Here is a 17,702-nt window from a genome sequence, read left to right as displayed (position 1 = left end):
ATTTGGCTTTCACTCCCTCTGGGAGGTTGAAATTGACCACCACTTTTCTTAATTTTTATTTCACATCTGGCAGCATATTTTTTCTGCACTGCCACTGTTTGATGAGATGCTGGATTTTCAAATGTTCTGGTTACTAGATTGCAATGGCCTGAGATACCATTACTGTGAATCACATTATGTTTCAAATATCTTGTGAAAATAAAAAAAACAAAATGGAAATATCATGCATATGAAAAGAAGATATAAAGAAAGCCAAGTTCGGTAAGAATTTAAAAAAAAACTCTATCAAACATTTCAACATTGGGAAATCAGTGGTCAAATCAGCAAAGCTTAATCAAGTGGCTCAGGATAATCACCACACTTACTTTGAAGAGGAAATATGCTCAACAAATGGGGACATTGCAGAGTTTCACAACTCTTCCGTCTACTGTGCTGATCTGACCAAAGATTTTAAACTCTGATTATTTTAAGCATACACCTGATTTTCTGATAGATAATGGTAAAAAAAACATGATTTTCCGTTGCTATATGTCCTTAAAAGTTGCAGTTGCTACAGGTTTATGTTAGAGTTACTGGCTATTGTTAAAAGTGCACCACATGCTTTTGTCATTCAGATGAACCTTTTACTGCCAATCATTTAGTTAAAAAATAGCACTAACTGTGGTAAAAAAACACCTTTACAGATGGTTGTTTAAAAGCAGCGTTCATTTGCTGCTCAAAATAGTCTCTAAAAAGAACAAGGAAGGAGTTAATTTGGTTCAATTTGAATCTACCTTAGTTGCAACATTGCAATATCTCCCAAGTTCATTGGAAGATCAAGTATCCTCTCTCAGGCTAACATCTTAAGCATTGGGGTACTGGTTACTCTCCACCAGTTCTGCAGGGGCAACTCATCATTCAGGTGCCTCATAACAATCTCGTAAAATGCCACCTCTGTTACAAGATCTGTCACGTAAAGACATTATCAGATGGATGGAGAAGATCAGGTGAAGTGCTCAAAGCCCTCCTAAAGGAACGCAACATTCCCCACACTCTTGGATTCCTGCCAATGTGAAAAAGGAACACTTAGCTACAGAGCACATCAGGCCATGCAATAGGGACAATACAGATGCCCTGCATGAATGGCAGTTCACTAATCTCACTGCCAGTCACCTCTTGCCCCAACTGTGGAAAATTCTCATCAACCACCTCAGACCTCACAGAACCAGAACAGAAGAAAGCCATTCTCAATCTTTGGAGGTTTACAAATTTATGAAAAGCATGGATATGATAGTCAGAACATTTTTCTCAGGGCATGGGAGTCTAGAAGTAGAGGGCACAGGTTTAAGGCAACAGGAAAAGTCAAAGGAAATCTAAGGGGCCAGCTTTTTAAAAAGTTTTTAAGGAGATCTGGTGGGTGAGTACCTGAGACAAGAGAAAGTGATAGGGCCACATAAAATTACATGTTTAAAGGAAATTTCGAATGGTGCTTAGACAGCAGAGAGATACAGGTCTACTGCCAGAAAATGGCATTAATATAGACATTTGGTTTGAAGCATCTGTTTCTATGATTGCCTGTGATCCACAGGGGCTGTCTCAGAATAGAACCTGAATTTAAGCTCATGGGACAACACTTCCAAACCACTAAGTCAATAGTGTCATGTTTAATCTCTTTCACACATGGTTGTAACACTATCTTGTTAATCCTACATCACTTGCTGTAGTTCTGTTTCCATGTTTCTTTGCCACTACAGCCAAAAGGCTCTCTTCATTAATTTGTTGATGACAACAGCATAGCATATTAAGCACACACACACGTATTAAAGGAAAGCAGCCAGGTTTGATAATTAAATATTAAGCAAGAGTTTGTGCTACCTGTCCCAAGGAGGGTTCCTGATCTCCAAGTCCAACTATCAAGATGCAGTCAGCTTGTCGAATGCAGCGTTGGGTCCAAGGAGTCATGCTGTAGTCAGTCTGGTACAGCACAATACGATGTATGTCCTCTTGCTGGGCCAGCCAAGCTGAGAGACGATATTCATGGATGCTGTAATAGTATAGAAAGACGCTAGTTGCTCAGGGTGCAATATTAGGAAACCTCATGCTCTGCAAACTAACTGTTCAAAGCCTATAGACAATGCATAGCCAGAGGAGCCGTGGACTCTGATGTCAGGCACTGAGTTGAAAGTGAGCACAAAGGGCACGATCACCAGGGGACACTTCATCACTTACTAAGTGCGATGGATTCATGTCTCTGCAGAGGTCCAGAGTGATTCTTATGAACAAGTGTAAATAGAGCAAGTAAATTCCACCCAGAACATTTGAATGATTTATGATTTATTATAAGTGGGTGTTGATAGGAACAAGATTGGGGGAAATATTGCTCTACATGTATTAGTCATTAAGATTTTCTATTTATTGTGCTTTAGTTATTTTATATTATCACACTGTACATTCATGGGGTTATCACGTATTCCAGACACTTTCAGAAAAGAGAAATAGTGGGTGTTTGAATTTTTGCACTGAAGTGTAGATAATACTCAGCTGTGTAACTTACTGTTTATAGTTTCCATACAATTGCATGCACACAGCAAGCTTTCAAATTGAATAGAAGCTAGTAAAACTAATCTAATTGGGAGAGGGAATGAGTTAATAAAACAGCCCATGAATATAGGCAAGCACTTGAATTGCCAATATATACACATCTATCCATTAAGTGCGCTGAAATGGGATGAATGTGGTTAAGTACTTGGTGATGGGTGTGGGCATGAACACAGTGGACCGATGGCATTTCTGTGCTGTTTGACTCCATGAAGCAGATTGCTTGAAGGGAGCTCCTTTCCATGCTGTGCACTAATCTCAGTGAAAAGACAGAACAGAAGATGCAAAATTCACTCTTCAAGAAGCGAGAGAGGCAGAAGTTGGGAAGATGTTGGAGTCGATTATTAAGGATGAGGTCTCAGGGTACTTGGAGGCACACGATGAAATAGGCCACAGTCAGCATGGTTTCCTCAAGGGAAAATCTTGTCTGACAAATCTGTTGGAATTCTTTGAAGAAATAGTAAGCATGATAGACAAAGGAGAAACAGTTCATGTTGTGTACTTTGATTTTCAGGTAGCCTTTGACAGGTGCTACTCATGAACACATGAGGCTGCTTAACAAGCTACGAGCTCATGGTATTACAGGAAAGATTCTAGCATGGATAAAGCAGTGGCTAACTGGCAAGGAGGCAAAGAGTGAAAATAAAGGGAGCCTCTCTGGTTGACTATCAGTGACTAGTGGTGTTCCACAGAGGCTTGTGTTGGGACCGATTCTTTTAATATTTTACGTCTATGATTTGGATAATGGAATTGATGGCTTTGTTGCAAAGTTTGCAGATAATATGAAGATAGGTGGAGGGGCAGGTAGTTTTGAGGAAGTAGAGAGGCTGCGAGAAAGACAGGCAGATTAGGAGGTTGGGCACAGAAATGGCAGATAGAATACAGTGTCCGGAAGTGTATGGTCATGCACATTGGTAGAAGAAATGAAAGGGTTGACTATTTTCTAAATGGAGAGAAAATACAAAATCCTGAGGTACAATGGGACATGGGAGTCCTTGTGCAGGATTCCCTAAAGGTTAATTTGCAGGTTGAGTCTGTGGTGAGGAAGGCAAATACAATGTTTGCATTCAGTTCAAGAGGACTGGAATGTAAAAGCAAGGATATAATGTTGAAACTTTATAAAGCACTGGTGAGGCCTCACTTGGAGTATTGTAAGCAGGTTTGGGCCACTTATCTTAGATAGGATATGCTGAAATTTGAGAGGATTCAAAGTTCACGAAAATGATTCCAGAATTGAATGGCTTGTCATATGAAGAGTGTTTGATGGCTCTGGGCTTGTATTCACTAGAATTCAGAAGAATGTGGGGTGACCTCACTGAAACCTATCAAACGGTGAAAGGCCTTGATAAGAGTGGATGTGGAGAGACTGTTTCCTATAGTGGGATTGTCTAAGACAAGAGGACACAGCCTCAGAATAGAGGGGTGTGTTTTTAGAACAGAGATGAGGAGGAATTTCTTTAGCCAGAGAGTGGTGAATATGTGGAATTCTTTGCCACAGGCAGCTGTGGCCAAGGCTTTACGTATAGTTAAGGCAGAGGTTGATATTCTTGACTGACCAGGGCATGAAGGGATAAGGGGGTGGGGGGTTGGGGGAAGGCAGGAGATTGGGGCTGAGAGGAAAATTGGATTATCCACGATGAAATGGCAGAGCACACTTGATGGGCCAAATGGCCTAATTCTGCTCCTATTCAAAACAAAGCCCAATTATTTGCTCAACTCTCTGGCAGGGATCTTGATACCACAACTAAACAAGAATGTTACCAATAGTTATAATAATAAATGTTATAGTAACAATTTATGATTAAACAATTAACAATATTTAAAATTCATTTTATAAGAATTATTACATGCATATCAATGAACCTCGTTAAAACTCAGAAGACTTAACTAGAATAAAATTATTTTTAAAAAAGTTTGCCCCTTCTCATTTAAACCTTAGTGAAATCTGACCGAGTGCAGGATCAGAGAAGTAACATACCAGTGAAATACTGGAGAATTCCAGGGAGACTGAGATTCAACCCTATACATCTCTTAGGAGAAATTTAGAATAAGAAAGTTTGAAGCCCTTCCCAACTCTGCCAAGAGGAAACATAATGCATATGTCAAAGACAATGCAAACATAAATGTTTTGTCATGTGCAAATTATTTTGGGTTACACTGCTCACTAGTAACCTAATAGGTTTATAATTCTATCAGGTTATTTATACTAGATCTCACCAAGTATTAATTAAACCACAACTTCTAGCTGCAGTAGCTAGAAGTATTCCTGTAGTGTATTTCTTTCTTACCTGTCTAATGCTGATGCGCCCAGTCGCTGCCTAATGATATCACTCGTCATCAGCAAAGTTGGTCCTATCAAGTCATAAAGACAGCAGTTTAAAGCAATTGTTAATGCCTTTGTAAATGGTATAAATGACTGCCATGCAAAGCAATTTGCTGGTAAAACATTACATCAATTGTGGTGCTCAAAATATCCTTCTTGCCATTTCCCCCAGCCTCTCAGTAGAACAGCACATCCTGGTTATAATTATTTAAATTTTCTTGCAAAGTTTTCTTCATTACAAAAATTGCAGACCCAGTCTAAGTGCTGGATAGAATTGCTAGAAACTTGCCTGCAATCCCTTGTTCTGGTTGCTATAACATCTTCTACGTGGACAACAAGTTAAAAAGTGGGGTACTCACACTAAGAAGAGTACAAATTAGTATTTAGTCTTTAATGCTAACCTTTTTTCACAGGTGACAGTACAGGCATGTTTCTTCATGTACAAGCCACGGTGCCAATGGACAGCCTTCTACCAGGCTCCCACAGTATGGCACTGAGCATCATGATAAGTAATGAAAATGCTTACTGGAAATAACCAGTTCTCAAATTCCCTTCTTATAACTACTATTAGGAACTGGGAGCCTTGACACAAAGAGGCAGATCAGCACGCTGTCCTGAAAGTATTCACTTCAGCAAACTGGCATTCAATAAACAGAACAGGCACAGTGAAACTAAGGTTAGGGTCCAAAATGACCATTTGTTTGAGTCATAGTATTTCTCAAACTTGCATTGTTGGTGATCTTCTTTCAAAATCTAAAACCTTCTGAATTTACAAAGCCAAAGAATTTGGTGTTCTCCTTCCTACATCTATGTAAGGGACTCACACTAACCAATTGAATTGAGTGCATGCATCAGTTCCATGGCAAAGGCAACAATTGGCACCTCATCACAGACAGGAAGCACAGCCACGGTGGAAAGGTTACTGGTTGGGTTTGTTACATCAGCACTGCTAGCTGTTGAAAATCCCAAGCTTGAACCTGAAAAGAATGGAAACAAAAAATATATATACAGTATATTTTGGTGTTTTGTAGAGATATTTAGTGTTGAAATAAACATATGAAAGCTCATCATCAGAGGCTGAAGGCACTCTGGTAACACATTACTAGCCTATTCCGCCATCAGCACTATATCAGGAATGAGACGATGTCTTGTTTACATTTGTTTATATCGAATAAAAAATCACCTCCCTCACAAACAGGGTGAGTTTGTGAGTCATCTGGTAGGTAAGAGTAAATGGGAGGCTAGGGAGAAAGAAGACCTCCTTAGAGATGAGCAGGATCGCCTACGTCTTGAGTCTATGTCTAAATGTGTGGGATTTTCTTATGTGTTTACTGAGAAAATCATGTTTGCTCAAGGGTTGAGGAAAACTAGTGGAGATGTTCTGGAGGACATTTATATTACAAGTGAGGAGCTATTTGTAGCCTTTCACATATTTAGGTAGATACATTTCCTGAGCCCAACCAAGTACATCCTTGGACTTTGTGGGAGGCCAGAGAGGAAATTGTGGAGGCTTTTGCAGAGATTTGCTTCATTGTTAACTACTGGTGAAGTCCCCGAATACTGGAAGGTTGCTAATGTTCTGTTGTTTAAAAAGGGTGGCAAGGACAAGTCAGGAAACTCAAGGCCAGTCAGACTGACAAAAGTAGTGAGGAAGTTACTGGGGGGATTCAGAGTGACAAGATCCATCAGCTTCTGGATGAGTAGAGTCTGATTAGGAGGATTCAGCATGGCTTTGCACATGGGAATTCAAGCTTGACAAACCTTTTTGGAGTTTATTGAAGAGGTAACCAAAAAGGTACATGAGGTAGGGCAGTGGATGTTGTCTATTTGGACATTATTTGGCAAGGTCTCATGTGGTAGGCTGGTTTGGGAGGTTAGGTCCTATGGAATCCAAGGAGAGCGATTCAGAATCAGATTTATTATCACCGGTATGTGTTGTAAAATTTGTTACCTTAGCAGCAGCAGTTCAATGCAATACATAATATAGAAGAAGAAAACAAAAAAATAAAATAACAATAATAAATCAATTTCAGTATACGTATATTGAATACATTAAAAATTGTGCAAAAAAAAGAAATAATATATATAAAAAAAAGTGAGGTAGTGTTCACGGGTACAATGTTCATTTAGGAATCGGATGACAGAGGGGAAGAAGCTGTTCCTGAATCGCTGAGTGTGTGTCTTCAGGCTTCTGTACCTCCTACCTGATGGTAACAGTGAGAAAAGGACATGCCCTGGGTGCTGGGGGTCGTTAATAATGGACGCTGCCTTTCTGAGACACTACTCCTTGAAGATGTCCTGGGTGCTTTGTAGGCTAGTACCCAAGATGGAGCTGACTAAATTTACAAGCCTCTGCAGCTTCTTTTGGTCCTGTGCAGTAGCACCCCCATACCAGACAATGATGCAGCCTGTCAGAATGTCCTCAATTCTAGGAAGGAAGTGGTACATGTGGGTAGTGAAAAAGGCATTTATCACAATGGCCTCAACCAGCAGGGCACTGAGAACAGAAATTGGGACATTATGTTGCAGCTGTACAAGTTGCTAGTGAGGCTGCACTTGGGGCATGGTGTTCAATTTTGATCAACTTGTTACAGGAACACTACAATAAACCGGAAAGAGTGCAGAAAAAACTCAGGAGGATGTTACCAGTCAAGGTCTCTAACGTCAGGAATATATGGGAATGAGGGGCAAACTTATGGAAATATTTAAAATTATGAAAGCACAGGTAGGGTGGACAATAACAGTTCTTTCCCCAGGGTAGGGGAGTCCAGGACTAGGAGGCATAGATTCAGGGCGAGAGAGGAGAGATTTAAAAAGAGACCTGAGGGGCAACTTTTCCATGCAGAGGGCGATGAGAAAATGCTTTTGGGGAAGTGGTTGAGTCAGGTAGAATTGTTAACATTTAAGAAGCACCTACATAAGTGCATACAGGAGAGAGGCTTAGAGTGATGTGGGCTGAATGAAGGAAATTGGGCCTAGCTGGGTGGGCACTGTGGTCAGCATAAACCCATTGGAGCGAAAGGCTGTATAGCTGTATAACTTATTACATAAGTATTCTCTTACAAGGATTAAAATATGAGAGGTTCTTTATTGTTGTGAAACGTTCTTAACCAGAACAGTTTAACAAATTGGAAATGCAGTCAAGAAGAGAATTTCCATATGGAATAAGATACCTGTTGCCCTGCAGCAGTTGACATACATCCCAATGGTCTAACAAACACTTGATCATATCAGTGGGCTTATACACAAGATAGGGAGAACAGTAAGCATCGAAGAACACTTTCCCCCCACTGAGTACAGATAACACAGGGAGAATTTGCTGTCTCCTCAGATAAGACTGCAGTGATTACAAAAACACAACTCTATGAAGTGCTGGAAATACCAAGGTCATGAAGCAGCTGTAGAAACAGAGACAAGAGTTACTACTTCAGATTGACCAGCTTTTCATCCGACTATGAAGTGAGGAACAGATTTAAGATGCTGGGGGAGGGGGGTGGATTGAGAGAACTAAGGGGAAGGTCTGATGGAATGGACAGCACAAAAAAATTAAATGACAGAACAAATAATGATGCAATTGAAGGATGGTGGTAACAGTACGAGAAAAGAAAGTGCAGACCCGAAACAGAGAAATGTCTGCACTAAAGAAATAAAATGGGTTGTAGAAAATTGAACTGAAAATGCATTAAGAGATGATTATCGAAAAAATTTTGAACTGAATACTGAGTCAGAGAAAAGATGAAATATCACAGAGTATCAAAGCGACAAGTGATTGATAAGTTGGGATCATCTGGGAAGCGATGTGGAGATGGTGGAAGCAGAGGAAGGGAAGAGGAAATGTGGAAGGAAGAGATGGGGGTTGAAGAAGAGGGAGAAGCAGGAAAAGGAGACAGAAGAAAGGGTGGAGTGCGGGGGGGTGGGGAGAGAAGAAGCAGGGAGGAGATTGAGCAAGATGGTTGAAATGGAATCAACCATAATCAATTGAACACAAGTGTCACAAACCCGGATCCCATGTCTGAGACTCTACCTGGGAATGGTCCATGCACCTGCTGCAAGTTGCCCAGGATCTTCTGGCCCAGTAGATGAATTAATCGAGTGACTACCTGCAAATCACACAGTTTGACAGAAAAATTAAAAGCACTGGACTCATAAATGGCTGCAGAATTTCTAATTGTAATCCTGTGTGTTAGGACATTTTCAGTTCCCGTCATGATACACTGTAAAATTTTCCTCTTGTACTTTATGCGCTCAGTGAGGTTATTACGAAATAAGAAATTTGAGTGAAAGGTCCAGACTTCTGACAGTTAAATAATTCAGAAATAAAATGAATACATAATGCGAACTGAACTGACCCCTCCAGGCTATGACTGTGTATTATTCTTGTAATTCTTAATCAGGGAGCACTGCCACTGTAACGAATGAGGAGCCTTTAGCTCAGACACTCTTGGATGTGTGACCCAATGATGAGGGTTTGTAACATCTGCAGACATAGGTCTGATAGATTCAATATTCTCATGTTCTTAGTATTTTATATTTTCTATATTAATTATTTACACAATTTGTCTTCTTTTGCACATTGGTTGTTTGTCAGTCTTTGTTATTTATAGTTTACATAAACTATAGCATTTCTTCATTTTGCTGTAAATGCCTGCAAGAAAATGAACCTCAAGGTGACAGTGACATATACATATACATACTTTGATAATAAATTTACTTTGACTTTCAACACTGTTCGCTGGTGTCTACACCAGGAGACCCAGGTGCCAGCCCTCAGCCTTGTCCCCACATAGTGCTCTGGCAGATCTCCTTAATAGTGATAATTGCCTGTTTAGAAAGTGGCAGTATCTGTGAGACATGCAAATTGAAATTTAATGCTACTAAAAAGAGTAAACTACAGTAATGATTTCTTGAAACAAGGAAGTATGACTTTAGTTTGGTAGCTTCGAACTTGCTGTTATTATTATCCACTGTGCGATTTTGCACATCAAAAAAAGCATGGTTCAGTTTCTAAGCATCAGCCATTTTCTCACTCACCTGAGGATACCTCCGTTTGATGTTGTTCAGTGTTCCCTCTGGTAACTTGGCCAGTTCCGAATCACGAACAGCATGCATTGTGGTGGCTCGGGGCTGACGTGTCAGGGCTTCCACCTGAACCAGAGTAAAAATTTTCCCGTGAAGTGATGCTTAAGCTACAAAAGATGAACAGAGACAGACAAGCAACAACCTTCTAGTCCGTCCAGCCTGTCTCTCACAACGATTATTATTATACATCATTATGTATATGTGTACTCTGTAAGGAAACTATGTGGTTGAAGACAGGAATGAAATGTAATTTACAGTGTAATTGCATCCGTGTATCCAAAAGACACCACCTTGAACTGGTTGTTAGAATTTTCAAACTGATACGATACAAGATATAAAGCCATTATTTTTACCAGCTATCCCAAGGAATATAGATGTTGACTCCAAATAAAGGGATATTCATTTCACTTTTTAAATCTCTGGTATTTCACATATTACACCTCAAGACAAATGCATCTTTCCTTCTGGCATTAATGACACAGCGTCACCACTATTTCCCAGACTTTATTTTTAGCAGACTTTATCCTTCCCTTAATGGTCAGAACCAATACAATTTCATTTCCCTCTTTGCAGCTTCCCAGCTTAGAGGTGCATTCAACATATTGTCTGGTTGTAGCACAATGGGAGTGGCATGCTGAGCACAAAAGGTGAAATGGGTCAGGAGGAAGTTAAGAGACATGGCAGCAACTTCCTCACAGTTATTTGTGTTGTGCACTGCTGCAAGCAGGACAGCAACTTGACTGCGTCTGTTCAGCTGGGATGGCGAAAAGCAAAAGGCATTTAGTGAGATTGTCTGATCTAGGATATCCTGATCTGCAAGAGAGCACAGAGAGGCCACCTGACAGCTGTATTTATAGCGCTTCCTGATGCGATAACAAATCAGTCCATTAATCTGAGTATACAAGCAATATTGTGCAGGTGTGGCAACAAAGGAAAGGAAAAGAAATCATTACCACGCCAATCAGATCTCCACGCCCATATTCTCCTACTAGCTCCTTTTTGCCGTTAGCCTTTCGAATCACAGATCGCAGCCGCCCATTCAGCACAATGTAGGTGCAGTCTGATCGGTCAGCCTGCCTGTAAAACAAAACAAAGGCTTTGGGAGAATTGGTCTCTGTGACATTCTCAATGGTAGGCTCTCATTAAACTAACCTCCTGTTTGATATGGGAAAAAGCTACAGTAATGGTGGCTCTCACTTCACATTCACTGAATGCCCACACGTGCTTATGTGATGTGATAGTCAACAAACCTGTCGAAAACTAGTGCAAAATAATTAGTGAAATTAACAAATAAAGTAATTGTCAGGCAATGATTGCTGTCCTCATTGGAATTATTTTGTCATCTTTTGTAAATGAAGTAAACTTTGATTGATGAACTGACCCCAAAATGACAGATAAATTCAACATGAATATCATGTATCAATTATGACTATGTCAGAGTGTATTTGATGGCAGAATACAGGGCCACGGTAGGAAACTTTGTCACACGTTGTGAGCAGAATTATCTGCAGTTTAATGTGAAAAAGACTAAGGAGCTGGTGGTAGACCTGAGGAGAGCTAAGGTACCGGTGACCCCTGTTTCCATCCAGGGGGTCAGTGTGGACATGGTGGAGGATTACAAATACCTGGGGATACGAATTGACAATAAACTGGACTGGTCAAAGGACACTAAGGCTGTCTACAAGAAGGGTCAGAGCTGTCTCTATTTCCTGAGGAGATTGAGGTCCTTTAACATCTGCCAGATGATGCTGAGGATGTTCTACGAGTCTGTGGTGGCCAGTGCTATCATGTTTGCTGTTGTGTGCTGGGGCAGCAGGCTGAGGGTAGCAGACACCAACAGGATCAACAAACTCATTCGTAAGGCCAGTGATGTTGTGGGGATGGAACTGGACTCTCTGACGGTGGTATCTGAAAAGAGGATGCTGTCTAAGTTGCATGCCATCTTGGACAATGTCTCCCATCCACTACATAATGTACTGGTTGGGCACAGGAGTACATTCAGCCAGAGACTCATTCCACCGAGATGCAACACAGAGCATCATAGGAAGTCATTCCTGCCTGTGGCCATCAAACTTTACAACTCCTCCCTTGGAGGGTCAGACACCCTGAGCCAACAGGCTGGTCCTGGACTTATTTCCTGGCATAATTTACATATTATTATTTAATTATTTATGGTTCTATTAATATTTAATTATTTATGGTGCAACTGTAATGAAAACCAATTTCCCCCGGGATCAATAAAGTATGACTATGACTATAGGAACACTGGAACTAGGTTCTGAGTGTGGCAAACACAGGAACAAAATGAAAAGACCCAGGGAGTAGGATGTGCCAGTGAGAATCAGCAGCAAGTGGACAGTGGAAAATGAAATGAAAATATACCAGGTAGCATCAAATTCACAGTTTATTAATATTATTTAAATTCCTTTTTCAACAGTCCATGGAATATGCAAACCAAATGCTGGTCTTGCATTCCAATCATATAAAGATTACCAAGATCACTGGAGTTGTTGACAGTGGGGAGGGTAGTTGTAGGCTAAATGGTGATATCAATGCACTGGTGAAATTGGCTGAGAAATGGAGCTTAGTCCTGATAAATATGAGATGACTCACTTTGAAAGGACTAATGAAGAGTATTGAGGTCAAAAGATTCTTGAAGGTGGTAGCACAGGCAGATGTGGTTAAGAGAGCATACGGCCTTCTTTAGTTGAGGCACTGAATACAAAAACAAGGAAATTTTGCTCCAAATGTATAAAATCCCAGTCAAACCTTAAAGCTGGAGTACTTCATGTACCCTAAAAAAGGATGTTATACCACTGGAGAGGGTGTAGATGAGATTCACCAAGATGTTGCTTGTGATGGAGAGTTTCAAGTCCCTGGAAAAACTAGAGAAGCTAGGTCTGGTTTTTTTCTTGGAGTGGAGGAGGTTAAGAAGGAACATAATTTAGGTATATAAAATTATAAAGGGTATAGATAAGGTAGCTTGCAAGAAGATTGGGGTGGATAAAACTAGAGAACACAGATATACATAAGAGAGAAAAGATTTAAAGGGGACCTGAGGGGGCACCTTTTTCACTCAGAGAGCGGTGAGTGCCAGGAAAACACTGGTAGATAGTGTGGTGGACACAGAGTTGTTGGTAGCATTAAGAGTCTAGACTAGTACTTGAACTACCTAGATGTAGAAGGCTATGTACCAATTTCTGGGAGATGGGATTAGTACAGAAAGTGCCCACTAATCAGTGTGGTGTACTGGAACAATTGCCTGATTCCACGCTGCATGACTCAATGTGTCTATAACACTGAAAATAGTCACCATCTCTCAAATTATCTTTAATCCCTTTAGTACAGTAAAACTCTCATAATCTACTGTCTAATGATTCAGAAATTCCTAACGTTTAGCCCTCTGGCTCATCAGGGATGTTTACTGCATTCCCTTCCCACTCACTAGGTCCTGATTCCATTTAAGCATAGCTTATTATGCAGTATTTATTATAATGCTGTGTAACATCTTAAAAAGTCAATTAAAAGTGTATTGGGGTTTTGATAGAAATCAGCAATGGACGTCAATCGTCCAGAAAATCCACTAGTCCAGCTCAAAGCCTTGACTGTGCCAGATTATTGAAGTTATCTTCAGAAACTGAAGTACGAATTGTGAAAGTACACTAACCAGCACAAATGTGAGACAGGGCTATAACATTAATATTTTTGTTGCTTTACCTGTGTAGCAAGACAGTAGTAGATTTATTAAATTAAAATAATACACAAAAATAAAAACAATCTCCGTGTCTAGGAATCAGATTTTGTTTCAGACTAATTGTTTCCTGTTGTTAAGAGGTCGGACTAACTTGGATTGATTTCTCTAGAGTATCAGAGGCTGTGGGGCAACCTGTTAGAATTATATGAAATAATCAGAGGCACAGATAGGGTAGATACATAGCTGAAACGTTAAATACTGGGCAGCATAGTTTTAAGATGAGATGGAAAAAGCTTAAAGGAGATTTATAAGGCAAGTGTTTTTATAAAGCACAGCACCAGCTTGAGACTGCTAATAGTGACATTTAAAAGGCACATAAGTAGGCAGGGAACAGATATAGACAGGCTGAGGTGCATTATTAATTGGCATCCTGGTTGGCACAGGCACCAATGGCTGAAAAGCCCGCTCCTGTGCTATCCTGTTCTATGTTTTTCTGTTTAACAGGTTGCAAAACCAAAACCAGAAAGCAAACGTGATGCCTGTTTGGGGAAAACACATCCCCATACATTGACACACAAAACTTCTCTTACAAGATCAGGAGTGGATGAGAGTGGGGAAGCAGCCTGGCAGTAGATGAGGCAGAGACACGTGGGAGCCAAAACTACGGTCGATACGCCATCATTAAATTAACATTGATTTCAGGGAGACTAGTTTAATCAAATAGTCAACAGCTTCGGAAAATGTTGCAAATACTAAATGTGAGGCACATTTGTTGGAAGAAAAAAAATCAGTCAACATCCTAGATCACTGATCTTTCATTAGAACTTCAAGTTAATAGTAGACTATGGAACCTCCCATTCAAAATTAATAAAAACAATATGTATTTCATACAAAGGGTCGTTGGATATTACATAAAAGAGAAAAGATGGGAGAATATAGGGACCAGGTTAGAATATGTAGGGTGGGATGAGGCTCACATGCAGCTAATCAGGCACAGATCAAATGGGCCAATAATGTCTCCTGTACTCTGAATATCATGTTGCTCAATACACAGGACAAGCCAAAGCACGTTTACAGGAAGCTGGAGGGAAGTTAAGTATGCTACCATACCTGTAGAGAGCACGGCCTGCTTCCACTGCCATCCAATCAATCGCAAAGTCCATTTGACGGACAAACGGAGACATTCTAACGGCCACATTGTGTGCGGCACTGAGGACGACATTGGGCTGTTCACGCATTATCCTGCAAAAACAGTTAGTATAAATTAGATACTGGACTACTGAAATGACCAATTATCAAAATCATCATGATTACCCTCTATTGTTTAACTTCAGCACTACTTGCTAGGCACTGATCAACCAAATATAAGCGTCTGCTCTATGGGTCAGAAAATGGCTTGGTAGTGGCACCACTGAAGAATTGTCATTGGAAAGAGTTAGACTGGGCATGGGAAAGCTCTAAGAGACCAAACTTGGTGATGTATCCCACACTAAAATACCCATTGCACATACATTTGTTCAGAGCAGTACTCATACGAGTGACCAACTCTTAATTCCTTAATATGCTGAAGACCCACCTCCATACCAAAGATAACGTTTGTGGTGATACCAGTGCTAAACGTGAATGACTCAGATCAGCTCTAAGGGATCAAAACTGGGAATCTGTGAGACACTATGGGCCAATAGCAGCCACAAAACAGAGTTTCACCCCAATCTGTATTATTGTTGACGTCCTCAAGCCACAAAATCAATATCCAATCAAAGAGCTGCACCGAAAGTCATACTAGAAGGGTTGCATCTAAAAATGGAGATCCAACAGACACAAGCTACAACACAAGACTGTGTCTGCAAATCAGAAAAGCAGCTTGCTGTAATGGAGCAAAGTCACAAACAACTGGTCCAATCAAAGTTCAGGAGTACAGCCACATATAGCCATGAATGACAGTCGGAAATTAACTAATGGGAAGGAGGCTCTAAGAATACTCAAGCTCGTCTCAAGGATGTGGAGACGAGCAAATGAGCTTGGATAACAAGCTGAACAGTTCGGTAGGGTGGATGCATCTCCGCTTTCCCTCAAGATTTCTATCATTACAATGTGGGTCTCAAGCAATTTAACTAATGACTGTGTACACTAAATATAGCAAAGGCTATGGTTCTGACACAATTTCAACTGTTCTCCAGTTAGCCACACCCCTAGCATTCTATCAAACCACACCTACTCAATGAAATGGTCAGTGACACCGTTTGGGTTCTGCCAATCATGCAGCTTCAGGCCACATAACACTCGGCTCCATTCACTCACAGACCAGATGGCCTGTTTACAGCCTATCCCCCATGATCACCTCAGATTTATCTTATCAAAGGCAACCCAACTTCACCTCTCTGCAGCTTAACAGTCTTGTTTCCTTCTCGAGTCTGAGCAAAGAACTTCATACAGTCATAGAAAAGTACAGTACAGAAACAGGCCTTTTGGCCCATCAGTCTGTGCCGAATCATTTAAGCTGCTTGCTCCCATTGACCTGCACCAGGGCCATCGTCCTCCACAACCTTACCAACCATGTATTCATCCCGAATTGTTAATTGTTTCTCCTCCCACAGATTCAACCTGCTATGTTGAGTATTTCTGTTTTTATTTTAGATTAGCTTAATTGGCCATCTGATTACTAATTTGTGTGTCAAAGGGCCAGTTCCTATGCTTTATTATTCTTTGCTCTACACTTAGTGGCCATTTTATCAGGTACAGAAGGTACCTAAGAACTGCTGATCTCTGGATGTTTTTGTTTTTTGCACCATTCTCTGTAAAACTCCAGAGACTTATGCATGAAAAGCCCAGGAGATCTGCAGTTTCTGAGATATTCAAACCACTTCATCTGGCACCAACAATTATTCCACGGTCAGTCACTTAGATCACATTTCTTTCTCATTTGTATGTTTGGTTTGAACAACAAATGGACCTCTTGACCATGTCCGCATGCTTTTATGCATTGTGTTATTGCCACATAAATACATGTAATAAAGTGGCCACTGAGTAGATTTCCACTATCTATAGTTTTATTGATTGTCACATTACACTCTTGATTGAAACATGGCAAATGAGCTGGATTCCAGGTGTGGAGACGGGGTGTGAACTTCACACCAAAACTGACACCAAGACACCAATATAGAAAAAATAAATAAATAATCCAACCACAGTAAGTATATAGATATATTTTGAATAGTTAAATTGAAAATAATGCAAAATCAGAAACAATAAACAAAAGTGAGGTTGTATTCGTTGTTTCAATGTCCATTTAGGAATCAGATGGCAGAGGGGAAGAAGCTGTTCCTGAATCACTGAGTGGGAGCCTTCAGGCTTCCACACTGACGTTCTGACGGTAATAATGAGAAGAGGACATGTCCTGGGTGATGGGGTCCTTAATAATCATTGCCACCTTAGGTACCACTCCTTGAAGATGTTTTGGATACTAGTACCTATGATGGAGCTGACTAACTTTACAAGTTTTTGTAGCTCCTTTCAATCCTGTGCAGTAGCCCTCCTACCCCGCGATACCAGACGGTGACACAGTCTGTCAGAATGCTCTCCACGGTACATCTGTATAAGTTCTTGAGTGTTTTAGGTGACAAACCAAATCTCCTCAAACTCCTAATGAAATATAGCTGCTGTCTTGCCTTCTTTACAGCTGCATTGATATGTTGGGACCAGGATAGATCCTCAGAGATATTAATACCCAGGAACTTGAAATTGCTCTCTCTCTATATCTGATTCCTCTGTGAGGAATGGTTCATGTTCCCGCTTCTCACCCTTTCTGAAGTCCATAATTAGCTCTTTGGTCTTACTGAAGTTGAATGCAATGTTGCTGCTGTGACACCACTCAACTACCTGGTATATTTCATTCATGTACATCCTCTCGTCTCCAACTGAGGTTTTGCCAATGGTGGTTGTATCATCAGCAAATTTATGGATGGCATTTGAACTATGCCTAGCCACACAGTTACGGATACAGACAGAGTGGAATAGTGGGCTAAGCAC

General features: G+C 40.5%; 1 protein-coding gene across 5 annotated transcripts in view; it reads right to left on the bottom strand.

Annotated features, from left to right (window-relative positions):
- The window catches only part of pnpla6 (patatin-like phospholipase domain containing 6), a 203,812-nt gene that overhangs the window by 64,841 nt on the left and 121,269 nt on the right, over window positions 1-17,702 (bottom strand). For all 5 annotated transcript variants that reach the window (XM_063035875.1, XM_063035872.1, XM_063035871.1 and 2 more), the window contains 7 exons: window positions 14,784-14,915; window positions 10,933-11,056; window positions 9,932-10,045; window positions 8,925-9,000; window positions 5,731-5,877; window positions 4,866-4,929; window positions 1,855-2,023 (listed from right to left, as the gene is read on the bottom strand). In XM_063035875.1, the coding sequence (XP_062891945.1) occupies window positions 1,855-2,023; window positions 4,866-4,929; window positions 5,731-5,877; window positions 8,925-9,000; window positions 9,932-10,045; window positions 10,933-11,056; window positions 14,784-14,915 (826 nt within the window). The remainder of the gene's footprint in view (window positions 1-1,854; window positions 2,024-4,865; window positions 4,930-5,730; window positions 5,878-8,924; window positions 9,001-9,931; window positions 10,046-10,932; window positions 11,057-14,783; window positions 14,916-17,702) is intronic.

This window comes from Mobula hypostoma, chromosome 29 (genome assembly GCF_963921235.1).
Source record: "Mobula hypostoma chromosome 29, sMobHyp1.1, whole genome shotgun sequence".
NCBI classification, from domain to species: Eukaryota; Metazoa; Chordata; class Chondrichthyes; order Myliobatiformes; family Myliobatidae; genus Mobula; species Mobula hypostoma.
Note: the sequence above shows the minus strand (reverse complement) of the source record. Positions and strands in the feature narration are given on the sequence as shown.